Raw genomic sequence first — 20,915 nt, 5'->3', positions numbered from 1 at the left:
TGTATACAAGTTTATACAACATGGACTTTTGTTAAACGTCTTTTTAACAACTGCTAAAATCTTAAACTTTTAATATATTACTCCCATGTATATTACTTCCATATTTTGAGTGATTCAGATTCCGAAGCAGAATTAAATTGAAACAACGTTATCAGGATAACAATTGCCATCTGTATAATTATACACAGTTCCTTTTTTGTATAGATAAAAATATATATTTGATAAAAACATTCACTGCAGTGGCGGATCCAGAACTTTTCCTAAAGGGGGGTGGGGCGCTAAATAACCTAAGGGGGGCCGCTCCAGTCATGCTTCAATGATTCCCTATATAATCAACCAAATTTTTCCCACGAAAGGGGGGGGGGGGGGGGCGGGCCCCCAGGACCTCCCTGGATCCGCCTATGCATTGAACATTAGGGGCTCAGAATAAAATCCTTGAAAACCCCATTATGAAAGCCAGGCCAACTGCTAGGAATACTATTAACTTCAATTTGTGGTCAAGTTTCCTGTTTGAAAAATTAGAATGGAGAAGTGAAATTGAATGAAAAGAGACACTATATGCTGATAATTTATCGAGCAGAATTTCTTGTGTTAGGCAATCAAAAACCTATATAATGTCCCCTTGGTTTAAAAAAAACAATGATTGCACCACTTCTATTTTTGTTCTCAAAGGAAATTATTGCAACATAAATAGCATGTATGGATCAAGACGTATATAAGTGATTCAATATTGATATTGACAAGAATATGCACATGCAGGCCTTATGAAATTTTTTGGATCCGCCACTGAAGTTTTATAGCAGGCGTGTGTAAAAGTAAAAATTCGATTCAGAAAAATGTTCCTTTATTGCATTAAAATGTAAACTTTTTTGTACTCGGCGCAAAACTGGGGAATGGCGAGGTAAACCTTCCCCAGTTTCTCAGCCTCATACAAAACATTTTATGTTTTAATGACATTGACCTTACTTATTGTTTTTATACTGCAACTTGAATTAATACATTGTTAGCTTTTAAGATCGTAACACAAATGTCGAACTTATTTTCATTCCTAAATGTACCCCTGAACGGAGTACCCCTGAACGGAGTCTGAATGTGGAGAAAGTGTTCCATGATGAAATTGACATTATACAAAATATAGCTATGTTACTATATTTAGGAAATAAACACAACTAGTTGCAGTATAAAATGGTTCTCAAAGAAAAAAAGTTTAAACCCACATCTCGATATACACTTTAAAAATTATTTTTTTTTTTAAATATGTCACTGAAAAATAAGCAGTAGTACAGGTGAAATTTGCTTAAACACCAAAAAAAAAAAACCCATTGGCATTGATATAATATTCTTATTACATGAAATTGTCGATATTAATCAATTAAATACAAAAGTTATGTTATTTCCTTGACAAATATAACATCATTTTGTGATGTTAATATCTTCAAGCGCATATTTCAGCACTGATACATTTCTGTACATGGATAAGATGTCTTGAATCGTACATTAGCAGTGCACAATCGAACTACTTTTTTGCCTAAATTTGCAAATTTTGAGACAGATTTGCTGTGTTTGTGTAAAACTGGCTAGTCTATTTATATGCAGAAACATGAGTGATTATTGCACCATTGAAAATGTTTAACAATTACCAAATATTAGTGTTTTGTATAATCATTTTTGCGACTTGACCATTTAAGGGGAGATAACTGTTATAGTAAAAATTATACTAGAATAATAGTAACATTTTCGTTGTACTTGTATTAGTCTCGGTGACCATTTTCTTTTTGTTTTCTGAAAGGGGCACTAGCTACGAGATATATAAAAAACTTAAGTAAGATTTTTATTTGTTCAATCAATAATGAAAGTGAAATAGTGAAGTAATAATTCGCTTTTAGCATCCAAAATGGTTCAATTTTGTCAAATTAAGCGAAAAAACATTGATAATTACTTCACTTGCAATTGAATTAGTCGACCTCATTAAATCCGTATTCATGTGAACTTCAATTTAACCCTTTGCTAGAGATTGACAACGCATGCATTGTACGTGTACTGGTTATTTAAAGAAAAAGAATGTCAACAATGAAAGTGAAACTACAGTAAATCATTTGATTACTGATTCGATCCATATAAATTTACTCTTATACGGTTAAAAACAATGAGAAACAAATATTTTTAATCTATAAAATAAACTCAAACAGACCTAAAAAAAAATCCTATTGCACGTGTTGGTCTAATCTATTCATATCTATATATTTACATAAGCGATGTAAACATAGATAAAGATATGAATAGATTAAACCAACACGTGCAATTGGATTTTATAGGTCTGTTTGATTTGATTTCATAGATTAAAAATAGATGTTTCCCATTGTTTTTAACCGTATAAAAATGATTTTATGTGCATCGAATATAGTAATCAAAGGATTTACCGTAGTTTCACTTTCATTGTTGACATTCTTTTTCTTTAAATAACCAGTACACGTACAATGCATGCGTTGTCAATCTCTAGCTAGTGGTTAAAATGCAGTTCACATGAATACGGATTTAAAGAGGTCGACTCATTCACTTGCAAGTGAATGACTAATTATCAATGTTTCTTAGCGTAATTTGACAAAATTGAACCTTTTTGGCTGCAAAAAGCGAATTGTTATTTCACTATTTCACTTTCATTATTGATTGAACAGAAAAAAATCAAACTTTAGATTTTTTATATATCTCGTAGCTAGTGCCCCTTTAAAGCAAATAATAAAACCTATCTGGTCGTTTTTTTATTTCAAAATTTTATTCACAAAAAATATGTTTTCTCAAGGATTTGTATAGCTATAGTTACTATACAAATCCTTGGTTTTCTCATGAACAATCTGTGCACATTTTTTCAATTGACCACGACTTGTAGCTCGAAAAATAGCACCAGCGACCCATAATTTTCTTTTGTAGTTTTGAAAAATAGCATAATAAAATCTTCATATTGGCAAATTATGAGAAAAATCTATTTTAGAAATATATACAGACGATCCACCTTTAAAATAAACTCTTGTAACAACCAATCATTAATAAATCAACTAATTATTAGCCATCCAACTAGTCACATAAGTCAATCAATCAACCAGTCTATCAATTTATGATGCAGAATAATCATTATTAGATATTTTAAATTTTCAACATAAAAAACCGTATAAACAATCTCGCTACCGGAATACATTTTTTTTGTTAGTCACTCCATAATCAGGAAGCCGGATGAACAAATTTCTGAACAATCGACCCTAGTCATGAATCAGCATACGATCATTACACACATTCTTAAATAGTCATGTAGCTTTTGCAACATTTATCGTACTGTTAGAAACTGCTAAAATTTCACCATTTTGTAGCTCTGGTCATTGGAAATATTGGAAAATGGCGGCAATAATTTCAGGCTCAACTTTGTCAATGTTATTTTATGATCACTCATCTAGTCTTGGAAATAAGGTATATACTTAGAAAATAATCTGTTTAGTTTATACTTTAGCATCGTCAGATATTTCACTGATATACAACCTATTTCCAAAGGGATTTTACCGTTTTTCATTAGTGGGGATAGTTGGTAAACAAGGGAGGTGGGGTGTTCTGATCCCGGATCTCGCTCACTGTTTTGTCTGATTCCCTATACGAAACCCCCACCCCTTTGAAAACTAATAGGCAGTGGTTATTTTGCCGGGTCCTGCTCATTGTTTTGTCTTATTCACGTATCCCGCTTACACTTATCACTATGTACAAAAAAAATCCTTCATTTTCTGGCTTCACGCACACTAATATGACTTTCCCTTTTCCCGCTTACAAAAAATCCCATGTCACATTTAGACTCCAATGAGACCCACAAACAAGAATGGGGCGATTTATTGAAGTTGGAGCAAGTTGGTGAAAAAGTGGGGCAATTTGGTGTGGGGCGATTTGTCATGGAATCTCTTCGTCATACATAAATGTATGTCAATTCATAAAAAAACAGACCTATATTATACACACCCATAGCCAGAAGCATTCATATGAAACCCCTACCCCTTTGAAAACTAATAGGCAGTGGTTATTTTGCCGGCTTCGGCAAAATAGCCTTCTTGGGGCTATATTCCTGGTACCAGCAAAATAGCAATATATATATATAGAGTTTTGCTATTTTGCTGGTCTTAATTAAGATTAAAAGAGAAATATATAAATTAAGAATAGAAAAAAATTAGAAACATACACTTTAATAAGAAGTCTTTATACAAATATGAAATTATTTCTATTAAAATTCATTTTCTTTTCTTTAATAAGATAAAGAAGTCTCTTAAAACATGTCTTTTAAAAACATTTTAAAGAAGCATAAATATCAAAACTGATACTATTTTTCTTTTCTTTAATTGGATGTCTGTAAAGATGTTTTTTTTAATTTTTTTATATTATACACATATGTCATGTACATGTATGCAAAGCATAAAAGATTTGAAAAACCTATATACAAAATTGATGTTCAAACGAAGTAAGTTTAGATTTACGCATATCAACCATAGTAAAGACAACTGCTTCTTTCTTTTGCAGGAAGGATTATTAACAGGAAAAGTGATCAGCCATGTTAAAGATACAATAAGTGACTCCCAGATAAACAATGTTCGTGTGGAAACCAAGATTTGTAAGTTCAGTGGCACTTCACATTGGTTTAAAATAAATATAATTTAGTTTTGTACGTTTATTTGTGTATGAGCCTTGTTCTGGCAGTTATGAAATGTAATATATTCATACACTTTTAATTTATATTTAACTCCAGCTTGTTTTGAGGATTCTTCACTTTAAAGGATGTGGACAAGTAGGTTTGGAATTTAAATTTTTCGGACATGGGCTACTGTTCTAGTATGGTTGTAATCCTATATGTCCATACAGATTTAAGTCCATTTGGTGTAATAAAAAAATTGTATGCAAAATTCCTCAAAGTAAATATGTTGGTTGTACATGTAGGGCATTTCGAAGGTCCTTTTCTACCATCCCACATCCATTTTAATTGAGAAGCCGTAAGATACAAAAATTCTTGAATAGTGGCTAGCAAACAGCAATAAGACTTGAAATTCTTTTTTTTAAATAAACACAAAATAGTAAAGTTTAAAAATGGTTTATAGTTGTTTTTTCTGTTGATTTAGTTGTCATTGAGACATATGTAACGAAAATTGCACAACAAGAAAACATGCAAGATCACTATTATAGCCACCAACAAAGATTAGAATGCGAAATGATTGATTGTCAGAGACAGCTACCTATCAAAAATTGCACTACAAGAAAGCATTTGAGATCACCATTATAGTCACTAACCAAGATCACAAATACACACCATATTTGGTAATTTTTACACATTACCATATTCATAATAATTGGTTTTATATTTCAGATATCTATGGATGTACATGCCAATCCAGGTTTGAATCCTTCCATGATAATAAAGGAAATTTAAATCACATTGATAAGGTAAACATTTAATTGAGATAGGGTACTTGGGAGGCTGGGAATAATTGAACGGGAAGAAAAGCAGAAAGAAAGAGGGAATGGGCAAGGATGCTAAATTAAGAAATTAACACCGATGCAGGATCTTTGGTGGCCTAAAATTTGTAGACAACTTTTTCTAGACACTGGCTACAACATTATACCTGAAATTTCTTTGAAGAAAACATTAATTGGTTTTAGGGTTTTGAATTTGTGATTTAAGAAAATTAAACTAAATAAATAACTCATGACTGTAAGATGCATTTTGTAAGATATATGTTTTTGATTTCAACAAAGTCACCAACATTAATATCCTTGGAATAAATTTCCAATCTCCATTTAACTGTAACATTTTACAATCACAATTTTTAATGCAGTTACAAATAAATGAGTCAGTTTCACTTTGTGCATGGCAAACAATTCATCTGGTTAGGTTATACCATGTGACTGGTTTTGAGTTTTCCTGTTTGCTGAAAACTTCTGTCTTAATAATGTCATACACAAACATGAAATTTCCATAACATTGAGTTAACAACATAAGGCGTGTGTATAATTATGTTTACAGTAAATTATTTATTTTTGTATTTCAGTCGACAATAGGATGGTATAGATACAGACACAACACATCTCACAGAATGTCCATGAAAGAAAAATCAATTCATCAGACCTTGTTGAAGAATATACCTCCTGACAAACAAGAAAACTTCATCTTCATCCTATGTACCTCACAAAAATCTGAAAATGTTTCAACTTCCAACTTTGATTTTACAGTTTTCAAATATAGTATCAGGTATGTATTACTGTAAAGAAGGTCTAGGTTAAAATTCAGCCAATGATGAAGACATAGTGCACAACCAGAAGGGGAATGCACTGTCTTCAATCATGTCTACATTTTGCATAGCCAATATAAAAAAACAACAATATTCTCATAATCATGCTGACTCAATTTCCAACAGAAGCTATAGAAAAATAATCTTGAAATATCTATTATTTCAGCTAAATCATGAAACCAAAAAATAATTCTTTAAAAAAAGTCATATACCATTTTTATATCAATCAATATGAGACAGCAATTTTTTTTAATTTGTACTGGTACTTTTAAGAGTTCTTTCATAAAGCTCTTTGAAGATGCACAAACCAATTTCACAATGCTCTCCCTAAATGTGTGATTGACAGATAAAAAGCATACTATTAACCGTAGCTGTCTGCATTGACTGAAAATATAATGACTTGACATGTTTACAGGACTGTCTTGCAATATGGGTTTTAAAGTTGTCAATACCCAAAAATTTAATTCTTAAATTTTAAGAACATTAACCAATATTTTAGTTGGTCAGTTACTGAGAAACAATTTTATTTCAGAGATAAAAAATATGCTGCTGTACCAGTGACTGTGATAAACCTTGGTGATACTACACATACAGACTATAAATGTGCTAAATCTTGTACGATAGACTATGATTCTGGGGCACTCGGCGATTTGTTGTCAACATTTGAGTAAGTGATGTAGTCTTACAAAGATTATTTAGAATTGTGGAATTTTTTGTTAGGATTTGAATGAAAGTACAATACATTGAGCAATTGCTGGGGTAGATTTTTTTTCTGTTTAGGTCAAGGCCAAGGACTTGCACCTAATGATTATACCAATCATGTAAAGAAAAGAGTGAAAAATTATCTTAGAAAAAAATTAAGGAAATTTTTGGGGCCCGATTTAAAATTTCAACTTTTCTTTTATACAGCCATGCATGCAATTATGATAAAAAAACATATTTTTGCATTTTTTGAATTGGGTCAACTGCTGATAAAGTTTTTATGATTTGAAGAAATCAATTAACATAAATTTGCATGCAGAAAGTTAATTTATTTAAATATATATTATGACATTGTTGTTTTAGACATGAATTGATTGGTACTGGAGATAGGACTTCAGAGGCAGCTGGTGTCCAGAAAATGGCTGACAGTATACAAACACAACTACAGGTATTGACATTTTGAAATGTCTCATTTGATGCCACTCCAGTTTAATGATAGCTTTAAATCTTATCTCCTTTCTTCAAATATCTAGATAAAAGAACATGTGGTATGAGTGCCAATCAGACAACTTTCCATTTGAGTCACAATTTATAAAAGTAAACCAATATAGGTTAAGGGCCACACGGAGCCTTGGCTCACACCTAACAGCAAGCTATAAAGGGTCCCAAAAATGACGTGTAAAACCATTCAAACAGGAAAATCAACAGTCTAAACTATATAAAAAACGAGAAATGAGAGACACTTATGAACCACATCAACAAATGAAAACTACTGAACAACAGGTTTCTAACATAAAAATGTCTAAGGAACTTCTGAAATATTTTTATATAATATTCTATTTTATGACTTAAAAAAAAAATATCCACTGATTTATAGAATAGGGCATCTATCCATCCACTATCTGTATTGAGCATTAAAACATTGTCTATATTAGAATTAAAGAGTTTTGTATAAAATATTTTTATGTTTGATAATTCAATCATTTTTACCCTAAGTGTCTTACCTATGGAGTAATGGAGTCTGACCAAGAGGCACTTGAATTGCAGTCAGAGCTGGAAAAAATGGAGTTACAGCTTCACCAAAAGATTGAGAAAAAACGTGCAATGAAACCCCTCCCCCCTAGTCCTACTTCACCTGAGATGCCATCTACAAGTCGATTGGTGAATGAAGATACTGCTGCCAGATCCAAACGTAAGGGTTCTTAGATTATACTGTTGGGAAATATATTTAGCAGCCTATAGATTGTTGGAGATTTAAACATGGATTAATTGGGATATAACTCATTAAGGAAGAATTTAGTGTAACCTAAGGTTGATTAATACACAATTGTGTCTCAATAAACTTTGCACTTTAAATTTAATCAGATCAATCATTGTAATGTTTAACAAGAGGCTGTCAGAGCAGCAGCAAACCTGATATATTAACATTTATTTGTTTTCTTGGCATTTTTTAATAGCACAAGAACCATAACTCCTGAACGGTGAAAGTGAAAATCGTCAATATGAAACTTGACCTCCATTTTGTTATCAGTTACAGTAACAACATATCAAAAAATAAAAAGCTTGAGTTGAAGAGTTCATGAGTTTAAGCATGATATGGACATAACTGGAAAGACCATTTTTCAATCTTTCAAGAACCATAACTGCTGCCAGTGAAAGTGAAAATTGCCAATATCGAACTTGACCTCCATTTTGCATCAGTAACAAAATACTAAAATTTGTAAAGCTTTGGTTAAAAATTTCATGAGTAAATACAAGGACACAACTGAAAAAGCCATTTTTCAATCTTGTAAGAACCATAACTCCTGAATTGTAAAAGTAAAAATAGTCATAGGGGCCAGCTGAAGGACACCTCTATGTGCTGTAATTTCTCGCTCCATTGAAGACCTGTTGGTGACCTTCTGCTGTTGTCTGTCTCTTTGACACATTCCCTATTTCCATTCTTAATTTTATTATCAAATTTTACCTCCATTTTGTCATCAGTAACAACATATTAAAATTTTTGAAAAGCTTTGGTTGAATGGTTCATGAGTAAATGCAAAAACATGACTGGATACACAATTTTTCAATCTTTCAAGAACCATAACTCCTAAAGAGGAAAAGTGAAAATTGCCATTATTGAATTTGACCTCCATTTTGTCATCAGTAACAACATATTTTTAAAATTTGAAAAGCTTTGGTTGAACAATTAATGAGTAAATACACGGACATGACTAAAAACACCATTTTTCAATTTTTCAAGAACCATAACTCCTTAACAAGCTCAATAATTGTCATTATTGAACTTGACCTCCATTTTGTTGTCAGTAACAACATATTTAATTTTTAAAAGCTTTGGTTAAAAGGTTTATGAGTAAAAGCACAGAGAACATTTGCCTGTCGTCCGACCAACCGCAGTACACCCCCAAATCAATAACCAACATTTTCGTCGGAAATCTGGTTAAAAATTGGACAGCCCAATAGACCAACTTCTTTAGTGAATGTGATGAATGGACCTATTGTTCCTTAAGATAGCCCTTTTTCAGGTTATTGTACCTACTTAGAAGTCAACAGAAACTTGTAATTTGAATGATATCAACAGTGTTCTATTTGTCACAATAGACAGATAAAAAAAAAACTATACTCTCATATTATAATAACGAGTCATAAATGTTTTACAATAAGGGATGTTTCTTTTAAAAAGTATAAGTCTTGCATTATATTTCAATATTTCAGTATTCACTTCTTTAGAAAGAGGTTTCTGAAGGGAAATTCTTCTTGCAGTATTATTCCTGTCATATTTCAATATGTGCTTCTCTTTATAGATTCTTATTTTGAGGGGAAAAAATAATTATAAAGGTATTCTCTTTTCTAAAACAGTTTAAAATTACATTATGTTGGGATATGTTACTATATAAGTGAAATTTTATTTCTGTAATAGGTGAGCAAAAGAGAAAAGACCAGATGAAACTATATCCCAACTTGAGTGACTTAAAAGTTTCTAGTGGAGGATCACGACAGAGGCGCATGAGTGATGATAATTACTCTATAGACGAAAATAATGGAAAATCATCTAATTTACATACTCAAATAGAACAAAAGTGCCATATATTAGACTCTCCTATTGAAGTTACTGAAGAAACTCTTTCTAATTGTTCTACAGAATTTAATCTATCTGGTGAAAAATTAGCAGAACCAGTTCCTAATCATGTAGATGATAAACATATTGATATCCCATTTGCTGACAGTGAAGGATTTGATCATAGTCATTCAATTAAAGATGAAACAAGTGCTAAAAATAAAAATGATGCAAAAGATGTTAAAAATAGAAATTCTGATCCTTTTTCATTTGTGGAAGGTATGCTTGCTAATTCTAAAAGTGGCGTTTTACAAAAGAAAATGAATCAAGACAAGACTGAAACAAAAAATACAAAACCCCAGTCTGGTGAGTCTGGAAGAGTGACTAGGTCAAGGAATAGTCAAGCAATTGGAAATAACTCTGCAGTGAATCAGTCAGAGAAACAATCTAGTGGTAAACAAAACCAAAACAAACAAGTTCAACAAAGGTCAAGGTCAGGAGAGAAGCAGACTACAAACGTGTCCAATAAAAGAAAAAATGACCAAAATCGTAACAATGACCAAAGTGGAAATGGGAGTGAAGAGGATATTTTTGACACAAAAGATGAAAATGGAGAAAATCATGTAATAGATGTTTCATCTTCTCCTGTTTTTTAATCAAATTGTTAATTTTTAATGTAGTCAAATCTTGTTCAGGGCAAATCAGACACTTTATTGCAATCACTATGAAAACATGTACTGTGGAAATCATTCTTTCTCGTAGATACCAATTTTCATTGATTGAGGGGTAAAAAAATATTTTCTTGAATATTTGATTTCTTGATTTTGTGACAGTGCATAAATTCTTAAAGAAACTTGTACTTTGTTAAAGATGTATTTCCTTGGTTTACCTTGACAATGAAATCCACTAAAATTGGCATCTATTAAACAATAATGAATCCACAGTGAATGAAAAAAGTTACACATACATGATTCTACAGTGACTTAACTAAGAAAGGAAATCAGGTCCTGTTGAAAAGTTACAAATTGAAATTGACATGATTGAAGTAAAATTTTATACATGTTGTACCAAAAGTAATGTAGCAAAAAATGAGTTTTATATTATCTTGAATTTATAGTATTATATTGACATGAGCTTACATGTATATGAAATGGTGCCTTTTAACTTTGTTAGTTCTATCATGACTTTGTTTATTTATAAATACCAGTAGTTTTTATTTTTATGATTTATGATACAATTGTGAACAGAAATTGTCAGTACAGTTGTTATGCATGTTAAATAATTCCCCTCCCCTAATAAATAAGATAATAAATATTTCAGATGTAAGTGTTTAGTAGAAAGTAATTTTCTCAACACTTCTACAACTGCTTAACATTTGTTTCAAGAATTCTTACTTTCAAAAATATTTCAAAACCTGAATGGTTTGCTGCACATACAAACTTTGTTAGGGCTGTATAGCCAGTCATGGTTGTCGAAAAGTCGAATCATCATACTGTACAGTCCACACTACTTTTAAACAGTTGGAGTATTTTATCTAAGCAAAAGTTTTCTTCTTAGTGTAGTGTTCTTGGTTTTCATGTGGTAAAAACTCTTCCTATTCATTACACACCTGTTTTAGGAACAAGGTAATTGTGTCTCAAATGCAGTCATTTTTAGGCCCTTTTTAGCTTGCTGTTCGGTGAAAGCAAAGGCTCTGTGTTAATGACAGTACTTTGATCTATAATGGTTAACTTTAACAAATTGTGAATTGGATGGAGAGTTGTCTCATTGGCAATCATACCACATCTTCTTGTATTTAATTATTGACCATATCGTCTGCACATCAATAGTTTACTGGGAGTCATGATTGTTTTTTTTTATTGTTTAGGTTGATTTATATGATAACATATCACAGAATTTTCACTTTTTCATCAAATACTCAGTTAATAACGAAACCATATTGTTGAAAACACTGTTATTACGGTACCCATTGTCTGTAGATGATTCTGTTTTTAAATACCATAAAGTATCTTAGATTTGTTTACTTCCGAAAAACCTACTGGTAACCATGGAAACTAAAAACTATTTTACTGTAATGTAAATGATTATTAGACTATTTAAGCCAATGCATACATTCGAATTGGAGTCACATGAATTATTGTATAACGGTACATTCTTTTTAAAATTTTATGGTAAAAGTAGATTTCCGTTTTTGATCACAAGTATTTATTAATTTGCTCAAAATTTCATTTAAGAATGGATATAGTTGTGAAGAAATAATTTTGCTCAAAATTGAATTGAACGTTTTCCATTTTTTCAGCCAAATGTTCTTCATTTATCTTACACTGCATTTTTGTACAGCATATCTGTTTTAATAAAAATATAAGGATTATTGACAACAATTTTACCCAATATAGAAAAAAATATTGTAATTGAAGAATACAACTATAGTGTGTGATAACATTGTGTGAGGGAATTCGACGTTTGCTGTTCCACTGTTCACTCCAGCGCAATTTATGACAATACCACTGTATCAATCAGAATGATTTTTTTTGCAGTGTTTTAAGAAATGATTTTACTTTGTTGTCGCGTATTATTCGTGATACATTCAATGTTTTAAAAAGGCGAATTTTCTGTATAAAGTCAATGATTATGTTGACTTTTGAAGGCCAAACTTTTTACAGCCTTAAATACGCAAATAAAAGATCCAAAAACTATACCAATACAGAATGACATGTTTATGAAATTACAGCAAATCTACTGGTTAACAAATTTTTATTCGTTGTTGCAAAATAATGAACTTAAAATATCTGACATTTTCTCCCTACCCAGTTTACCCCTATACATTTTTATGATGTGGACTGGTCATTGTTATTGAATCGTAGGCAATTTGATTGGATTAAGTTGTTATTAGTTTACCTACAAACTTGTTTATGCTTTTCATACATGACTATTGATTAATTAGAACGTGCATGAATGTGTACGGTAACTAAAATGGCCTTCAAACTGGACACTGGACGAGTCAATATTATGTTTTATCAATGAAAGTTAAGGTATGAAAGGTAAGAATTGCCACTTCTTCTATTTTCACAAAATTTTCTGAATACACAGTTGAAAGATTATTTTTTAAAAGCCTATTGTGGAGATAAAAGAGAAAGTTTACAAATAAGACGTTTTGTTGCATTAAACAAGTCATTTCTTAAGAGAAATGCCGAAATATATTTTACGCACGACTACGGCAGGTAAAATTATTATTTATCATAACAAAAAAAAAGCATTTTTCAGTCTCTTTGGAACATGTTAATTACAATTAATCACAAACTTAAGAAGTAAGTAAATAAAGTCAAAATATGTCCGATCTGCCTATTTCTGGACATCAAAAGTCAATACGATCGTTTTAAAGTCAATTTCGTCTACCTCACAAAATCTTGTTAGGCACTATACATGTACACTGTCAAAGGCAGATATAAATGAACATGTTAATCATTGATTAAGTAACATATGTTAGCAAAGACAAATTAAGCAGAAAGATGTTTTTTATGCCCCACCTACGATAGTAGAGGGGCATTATGTTTTCTGGTTTGTGGCTCCATTCGTCTGTGCCTCCGTCCGTTCATGTTAAAGTTTTTGGTCAAGGTAGTTTTTGGTCAAGGTAGTTTTTGATGAAGCTGAAGTCCACTCAACTTGAAACTTAGTAAACTTGTTGCTTATGATATGATATTTCTAATTTTAAAGCCAAATTAGACTTTTGACCCCAATTTCACGGTCCACTGAACATAGAAAATGAAAGTGGGAGTTTCAGGTTAAAGTTTTTGGTCAAGGTAGTTTTTGGTGAAGCTGAAGTCCAATCAACTTGAAACTTAGTAAACTTGTTGCTTATAATATATTCTTTTTAATTTTGAAGCCAAATTAGACTTTGGACCCCAATTTCACCGTCCACTACACATAGAAAATGAAAGTGGGAGTTTCAGTTTAAAGTTTTTGGTCAAGATAGTTTTTGATAAAATTGAAGTCCAATCAACTTGAAACTTAGTACATATGTTCCCTATAGTATAATATTTCTAATTTTAATACCAAATTAGATTATTACCCAATTTCACGGTCCATGGAACATGGAAAAGGATAGTGCGAGTGGGGCATCTGTGTACTTTGGACACATTCTTGTTTGTAGATAAATGAAAATGATGGAATTAGCTATAGGAAGTCACCTTAATTTTATATTTAAAGGTCCTAAATTTCATGCTGGTAGAGTTCCCTTCAGTGGATATCAGATGGTTATAAAGGGTTGTCAGATCAAAAATAATTAAATACTGCTAAAATGAAAACACTTAAGTAATCTGTAATTTTATTGGTCCACAAGTTACTTAAGTGTTGTTGAATACACAATAAATATAAACATTAGTTACTAAAAAAATATTTTGCAATAATACAGCATTATTAAATGGGAGACTAATCTTTATCAGTCAACAATCAGCATTTATAATTTCAAAAGTAGCCCACACAACAAGCACAAGGTCAAATGCTACATTAACTAGCAGTTCTTAATGCAAATGATTTTCTATGAAATATCACTATGTTACAGGAGTAGAACATGAAAAGGTAGTAATTCTAAGTAGAACAAGGGCCAGAAATACATATATATGAACCTTGACTAAGTTCAGAATGTTGACACCTGACAAGCTGCTGTGTGTCAGTTATAAGAAGTTCTGATTTTCATGAGTTTATGTTAACCATGCATGCATGGGCTTCCATGTAACATTTATTTTCAATTTCAAGTGTTGTTAATGTTCATTTGGTTAAAACAAGAGTGTAATGTCCAGAAGTCAACCTTTTTGGGAGGAAATTACTCCACACAATGTCCAGAAGTCAACCTTTTTGGGAGGAAATTACTCAACACAAACTACATTGATTTTAACAGAATTGTCTTGTGTGTTTCATTGTCAACATGGTTATATTAGTAAACTTTTTCATTAAAACATTGTCATCTTTGTAGACGTGTGACCAATTATTAATGAAAATATATCAAATACATTATTTAATTAACCATAAAAATATCAAAATGAATATTTTCTATCAAAAATTAAGACAATTTTAAAACCATATTGTTGTCTTATTTCATTTTTACTTTTTTCATTGTTTACCTTACTGCTATATTTTTTTTTATTTTTTGTTGAATTGAATGTTATTTTACAAATTAATAATGGCATTAAAATAGTTAAATGTTTATTTTGTTTTTGTTGCTGTATAAACATCATAAAGACTTCATTGAACACATGCACATCTTTGAAGGAAGTTGAAGCTACGAAGAACCTTCAACCTTATTGCTCTATTGACTGATATTAGATCAGAGTATCATCTGTCAACATCATACACAAAGTCACTTTGATATTGGGATATTTATATAATTTCACATCTTTAAAAAAAATATTGATTCTATCTGAAAACTTAATCACAAAACAAAACTCTGCAAGTTTTAATATATCAAACATTCATCAAAATATTTTTTTGTTTTTATTATGACCTTCACTGCATATCGGTCAAGTTTGGTACATACAAATTAGGCCAACTGAAGATGAATTTGAAAAATGATTTGATATGAAGGATCTTTATCTGAAATTGTTATACCCCCACTCGAAAAGTAGGGCTACAATGTATATTGCATTCACCTTATCTTAGTCAAAATATACTCCTGTACTAATGAACAGATTGACTGTATTTGATCAGAAGCTTGCTGTACCTGTAACTTGTGAGCACTTTTCAGATCTGTACAACATCAACTGCCTGTTGACAATAATTTGACCTTTTCAATATGTTGAATGAATATGTAATTTTTCAGGACACTTTTCTTTACTTTTGAATAGAATATTTGGTCAGCTGCTTGACAGGGATGAGTTGTAATTTGTTAGAGCTTTTAGGATATGTTAGAACACCCACATCATGTTTGCCAATACTTTACATCTTACAATATAGTGAATGAGTTTTAAATTTTCGACACATTTTTTTTATAAAGTAAACATTGTCTACCTTGCCATGAAACTTAAATCTGCCATGCAGACATTTACACCTTACAATCATTCCATACACCAAATAGCTTAAAGTGTCTGAAAAAAGACAAAAACACTAAAAGTAGACATTTTCTGCTGAACCAATAAGGTCAGATGAAACATGCACACCTTACAATCATTACATTCACCAAATATAGACGCTCAATTGCTTACAGATAAGACTAAACCACAAAAAGTTAACATTTGTCCATAAAAACCTTGAAATGTTGGTCAAGGCCAGATGAAGCCTGCCAGTCAGATATGTACTCCTTACAAACATACCATACATCAAATATAGAGGCCCAATTGCTTACATTATCTGATAAATAGAAAACCACAAAAAGTTTTAACATTTGTCCACAAAACCATGAAATTGAGGCCGAGGTCAAGGTCAGATGAAATGACAGTCATTTGTACACCTTACAATCATTTCATACACCAAATATAGTTGACCTATGGTTTATATAGTCTCTAACAAAATAGTTCACAATTTGTTTGATTATGTTAAAGGCAATTCCTTCCCACCAAACTTGAAATAAAGGATACAACAGATGCAACTAAGTCGGCCTCATATCTTGACTTACATCTGGAAATTGACAATGAGGGTTGGTTGAAGATGAAAATAAGAAATGATTTCAGCTTCCCAATTGTGAACTTTCCATTTCTATTTAGCAACCTTCCACCAGTGCATGCATACAGAATACATAATTCCAAGTTTATACCATATTCCATTACTTGTATTTCCTATCATAATTTCCTGATAAAGCCTATACAGCTACTTTTGCATAGGCACTATTTATGTACCACAAATCTGTAGTACTGGAAATCTACTTTTAATATTCAGTACTATTGTGTTACTTACAAATTTTATTGTAATATTTAAGTACCTGTATTTTACAGTACTTGATTTGTACTTGAAATTTAAGTACTACATATTTTTAGTTGCATGATTACATTTTCAGCGTTTTGAACGTTTGTCTTTTTTCAAATCTCATGAAGTTATGATGTTCAAACATGGAATACTGTGATCATTGTTGGTATCATTTTTGTACCAATATTTTGAGTACAAATAAAGTACTGGAAAATACAATTACCTAAATATTACAATAATTTTAAAGTAAAGAAATAGTACTAAATATTACAAGTAAATTTCCAGTACTACAGATTTTAAGTTCAGAAATAGTACCAATGCAAAAGTAGCTGTGTAAAGGGTTGCTGCTAGCAAGGAAGCTATTAAACCAAGAGTTCCAACTGGTGAAGTGGAAATAATTAAATCGATTAGAATTGGACCAACTTTTTTACTTGAAAGAAGAGGAATTGGGTAAAATTTCAAACTTCTGGTCTACATGACAAAAAAGTACTTTTTTTTATTCTTTAATAACAGTATCAACAATCAGATAAAGGTTTATAATGTACACATTCATCAAATTTATACAAAATACGAAAAAATAAATGAATCAACCATACACGGCATAATTAATTTTATCCATTATCTACACATTAAAACTCCTGTGAAATTTAATACATTATTTCATCATCATCTACCACCCACCATAATTGATATGGGAATCAAGCCATTTGCCGTCATGCTGGAACGATCGTCATGTAAAATTGCAAAAATTGAAAGAATTCTTCCTATAACTGTAGCACTTTGTAAAATATTATAGCACTTTTACAGCCGATAAGGTGTTAAATGTCTGTCAATGGTTACTATGACAACACCGTAGGTTTTATTCTTCCACCATCACCCTCTGAGACAAACCTTTTTCTTCCCCTGAAATGATAAAATTGATTTAAAATAAGATATTTCTTCAAAATTGAAAACTTAAGACCAACTTACTACACAACATTCACTTCAATGATTTTCAGTAATACAAGAATTTAAAAGCAAATATTTTAATTCTAATCTAATTTCCAATTAGAGAGCTCGGCAAATCCAGTTGAAAGGTAAAATAAATTTTTGACTTGTAACAGAAAGGTTTAAGAAATAATGTGATTTTAACATAATTTTTCAAAAGTAACAAAAAAGTATGCAAGAATTTATAGAATACACATCAAGATCACTAAATAAGCACTGCCTCTCATATATTCTTTATTAAAGTCATTAGAAACCTCAAATTAAAAAAATTAATCGACATGTTTTTTTATAACTCAATAGATAGTTTTCATTATAAAACTTTGTACATATACTTTTTTCTGAAGAAAATTCTTTAATTTATTCATATTTAAAAGAAGTTTACTTTATTCAACATATTTTCCGTATGCAAAGTGACCTCAGTGTGAACCATCTCGTAAAAATCCAGTGATTGCAATAGGCATGGATGTCCTTAACATAAACTTTTATCTGAATTTACATGTTAAACACGTGCTCAATTGCTAAGCTTTTTTGTTGACTTTTTGTTGATTGTTAACAAACAGGTGACAATCGTTAAACTTTGGCTTCAAAACACGAACTTTCAATTACCTGCTATATTTTCACAACACTGACGATTTGAAAAAAATTGATGATTATACGAAATTTATGCGAAAAAATGATAAATTTGTGCACAGAAGACTAAGTTTATGATGTTTGTATGCATTGGTTCAAGAATTGGAAGAACTTTATTTTTCACCGGTCACTCGTTTCTTATGACTTTAATTTACCTTAGAGGTAGTTCCTGGAATACGTCTGAACTGACAACTTTATTAATTTACCTTAGAGGTAGTTCCTGGAATACGTCTGAACTGACACCTTTATTAATTTACCTTAGAGGTAGTTCCTGGAATACGTCTGAACTGACAACTTTATTAATTTACCTTAGAGGTAGTTCCTGGAATACGTCTGTACTGACACCTTTATTAATTTACCTTAGAGGTAGTTCCTGGAATACGTCTGAACTGACAACTTTATTAATTTACCTTAGAGGTAGTTCCTGGAATACGTCTGAACTGACAACTTTATTAATTTACCTTAGAGGTAGTTCCTGGAATACGTCTGAACTGACGACTTTATCTCTATGACACATTGTGACGAATCTCTCCAACAGATTATATGCATTGGGTACATCCAAACAGATGTCGGGCATTGAATCAAATACCCTTCGAAATCCCTGAAATGGAAAAAATGTTTGTCAACTACACAAAATCACTCATGGGTGAAATTTTATTATTTAGCAGCAGGAACTTAAAATTAAACATTGCCTTGTATAAAGATGGGAGACAGTTGGTTCATCTACAGTTATGAATAAAGAAAGATAACTCCAATTTTAAAGATTTCTTTAACAATAACATTGTCATTTTTTTTAACAAATATCAACTAGATTCCTGAACCTTGCATATAATTTTCTTGACAAGTATGACATCATTTTGTAACTTGAATATCTGGGCATACATATAATGTTATAATTCATTGACTTCATTGTGCATATCTCACAGTAGTGGAAACTTAAACCAACCACATTATACCGATTTTGATTGCATGAATGCAATCTTTACCCCATCAATCTTGATTGAAACAGATCTTTTTTAAACAAATGGTGGATAGGTGTATTATTTGTAATATTATATACCATATTCCCTTATTTTATTAATTGATCAAACAAAATAAAATGTTCATCATGAGGGCCTGGCGTTTTTGAACCTATTCTGATATTAAAAATTTTCCTTTGCAAAGAATGAGTGTGCTACAGACTTATTCTAGAAACTTTGTCAATGACTGCTGATACTGACCACTGCCATTTGTTCTGGTGTGATAATCATACTTTGTGCCAATGACTTCAGAAAATCACACATTCTATGAGCTGCCCTTTCAGTGGAATCTTCTAGTATCATAACTGTTGCCTAAAAAAGTAAATTAACACAATATCAATACTGGACAAGACTAATTTTTGTCGAGTCTGCAGAAAGCTCGACATAGGGATAGTGATCAAAATCAAAACAAATCTTAGTATTCTTGTCATTTACTGATTATCAATTATAACCATTAGAAAAGTGTATGGACTTTTAAAATGTCTTATCTGTTTTTCTGATCATGTCACACTGAAATGATGTTGAAATTCATTAAAATCAAGTTTTAATACATGGTTTAACAATGTTCAAGTATTATATAAACTTAACATTATTAATCATCAATGCAAGGCTGTTTTAAAAGATAAAATAGACACTGCCTTTAGGACATAAATAAAAGATTACTACACTGATGAGAATAGTCCCATCTTAATGTGTTGTAATAGTATGCACCTCAAAGTTTTAGGCTTTTGTATTAATAACCCCTTGGTAAATGCCATAAATTTATATTTCCAGTGTTTGGTAGAATCTGGTCATTTCCAAATTTTTTTGTATGTTGTCAATGACCAGGGGGTTATGAAAGTGGTCAAGGGTTATTTTCGTGCAACATGTTTTGCCATTTTTATTTTACGTACAGCTGGGAAAAAAGTTCGTCAGTCACTGTGCTTTGTGAAATCGATAAACAGATCAATGTGCAAGAAATTTCTAGTTGTTTGTTCATCATGAAATGACAAATTTATCCATTTCTTCCGTGCAGATACCATCCCCTCGGTTATATTTGATAATTTAAATGTAATGTTATCTTGCACCAGAGATCTTCATCAAATATCTACCTCATATACTAATTCATGGTGAAAATGAGGCACTTCTAAGTCTTGAAGACATCTAGTTGCTTCAGGAATATCCCCTGAAGACAAAAGCTCTTTCAATAATAACACCATCTGGAAAACAATGTGGTTTCATATAAATTTGTGTGCCGACTTTTTTCTAAACATACATTCCCTGATTATATTTACGAGCTTAAATAAATTCAGGGAAGATCAATAATATTGTAGTTGTGTA

At 31.2% G+C, this 20,915-nt stretch overlaps 2 protein-coding genes across 3 annotated transcripts in view; one reads left to right on the top strand and one right to left on the bottom strand.

Moving 5' to 3' along the window:
- Window positions 1–3,197: 3,197 nt before the first annotated feature.
- On the top strand, window positions 3,198–15,270 carry LOC139520446 (BRISC complex subunit Abraxas 2-like). Of its 2 annotated transcripts, XM_071313053.1 has the most exons (10): window positions 3,198–3,459; window positions 4,546–4,636; window positions 5,384–5,460; window positions 6,066–6,265; window positions 6,838–6,972; window positions 7,371–7,455; window positions 8,004–8,199; window positions 9,928–12,472; window positions 13,480–13,585; window positions 14,216–15,270. In XM_071313053.1, exons 1-8 carry the CDS (start codon window positions 3,388–3,390, stop codon window positions 10,719–10,721), a joined length of 1,650 nt encoding a protein of 549 aa, XP_071169154.1. In that variant the 5' UTR covers window positions 3,198–3,387; the 3' UTR covers window positions 10,722–12,472; window positions 13,480–13,585; window positions 14,216–15,270. The 2 variants fall into 2 exon arrangements, with proteins under 2 accessions (XP_071169154.1, XP_071169153.1); XM_071313052.1 differs by having other exon boundaries at window positions 13,480–15,270.
- Window positions 15,271–17,446: 2,176 nt separating this feature from the next.
- LOC139520447 (programmed cell death protein 4-like) overlaps window positions 17,447–20,915 on the bottom strand; it is a gene marked incomplete in the record, with an annotated part of 11,805 nt that continues 8,336 nt past the window's right edge. Inside the window, 4 exon segments of the mRNA XM_071313054.1 lie at window positions 17,447–17,862; window positions 19,038–19,177; window positions 19,797–19,907; window positions 20,687–20,794. Of these exon segments, the coding sequence (XP_071169155.1) occupies window positions 17,799–17,862; window positions 19,038–19,177; window positions 19,797–19,907; window positions 20,687–20,794 (423 nt within the window).

The sequence above is a fragment of the Mytilus edulis genome, chromosome 4, assembly GCF_963676685.1.
Source record: "Mytilus edulis chromosome 4, xbMytEdul2.2, whole genome shotgun sequence".
NCBI lineage: Eukaryota > Metazoa > Mollusca > Bivalvia > Mytilida > Mytilidae > Mytilus > Mytilus edulis.
This window is presented reverse-complemented; position numbering and strand designations above follow the sequence as displayed.

What these genes read in the sequence shown, in the direction of transcription:
- LOC139520446 (XM_071313053.1), top strand. Translation starts at nt 3,388, where the DNA reads ATGGCGGCAATAATTTCAGGCTCAACTTTGTCAATGTTATTTTATGAT. An exon ending in ATTTAAATCACATTGATAAG is followed by an intron (nt 5,461 to 6,065) that starts GTAAACATTTAA and finishes TTTGTATTTCAG; the next exon opens with TCGACAATAGGATGGTATAG. An exon ending in GTATACAAACACAACTACAG is followed by an intron (nt 7,456 to 8,003) that starts GTATTGACATTT and finishes TTTTACCCTAAG; the next exon opens with TGTCTTACCTATGGAGTAAT.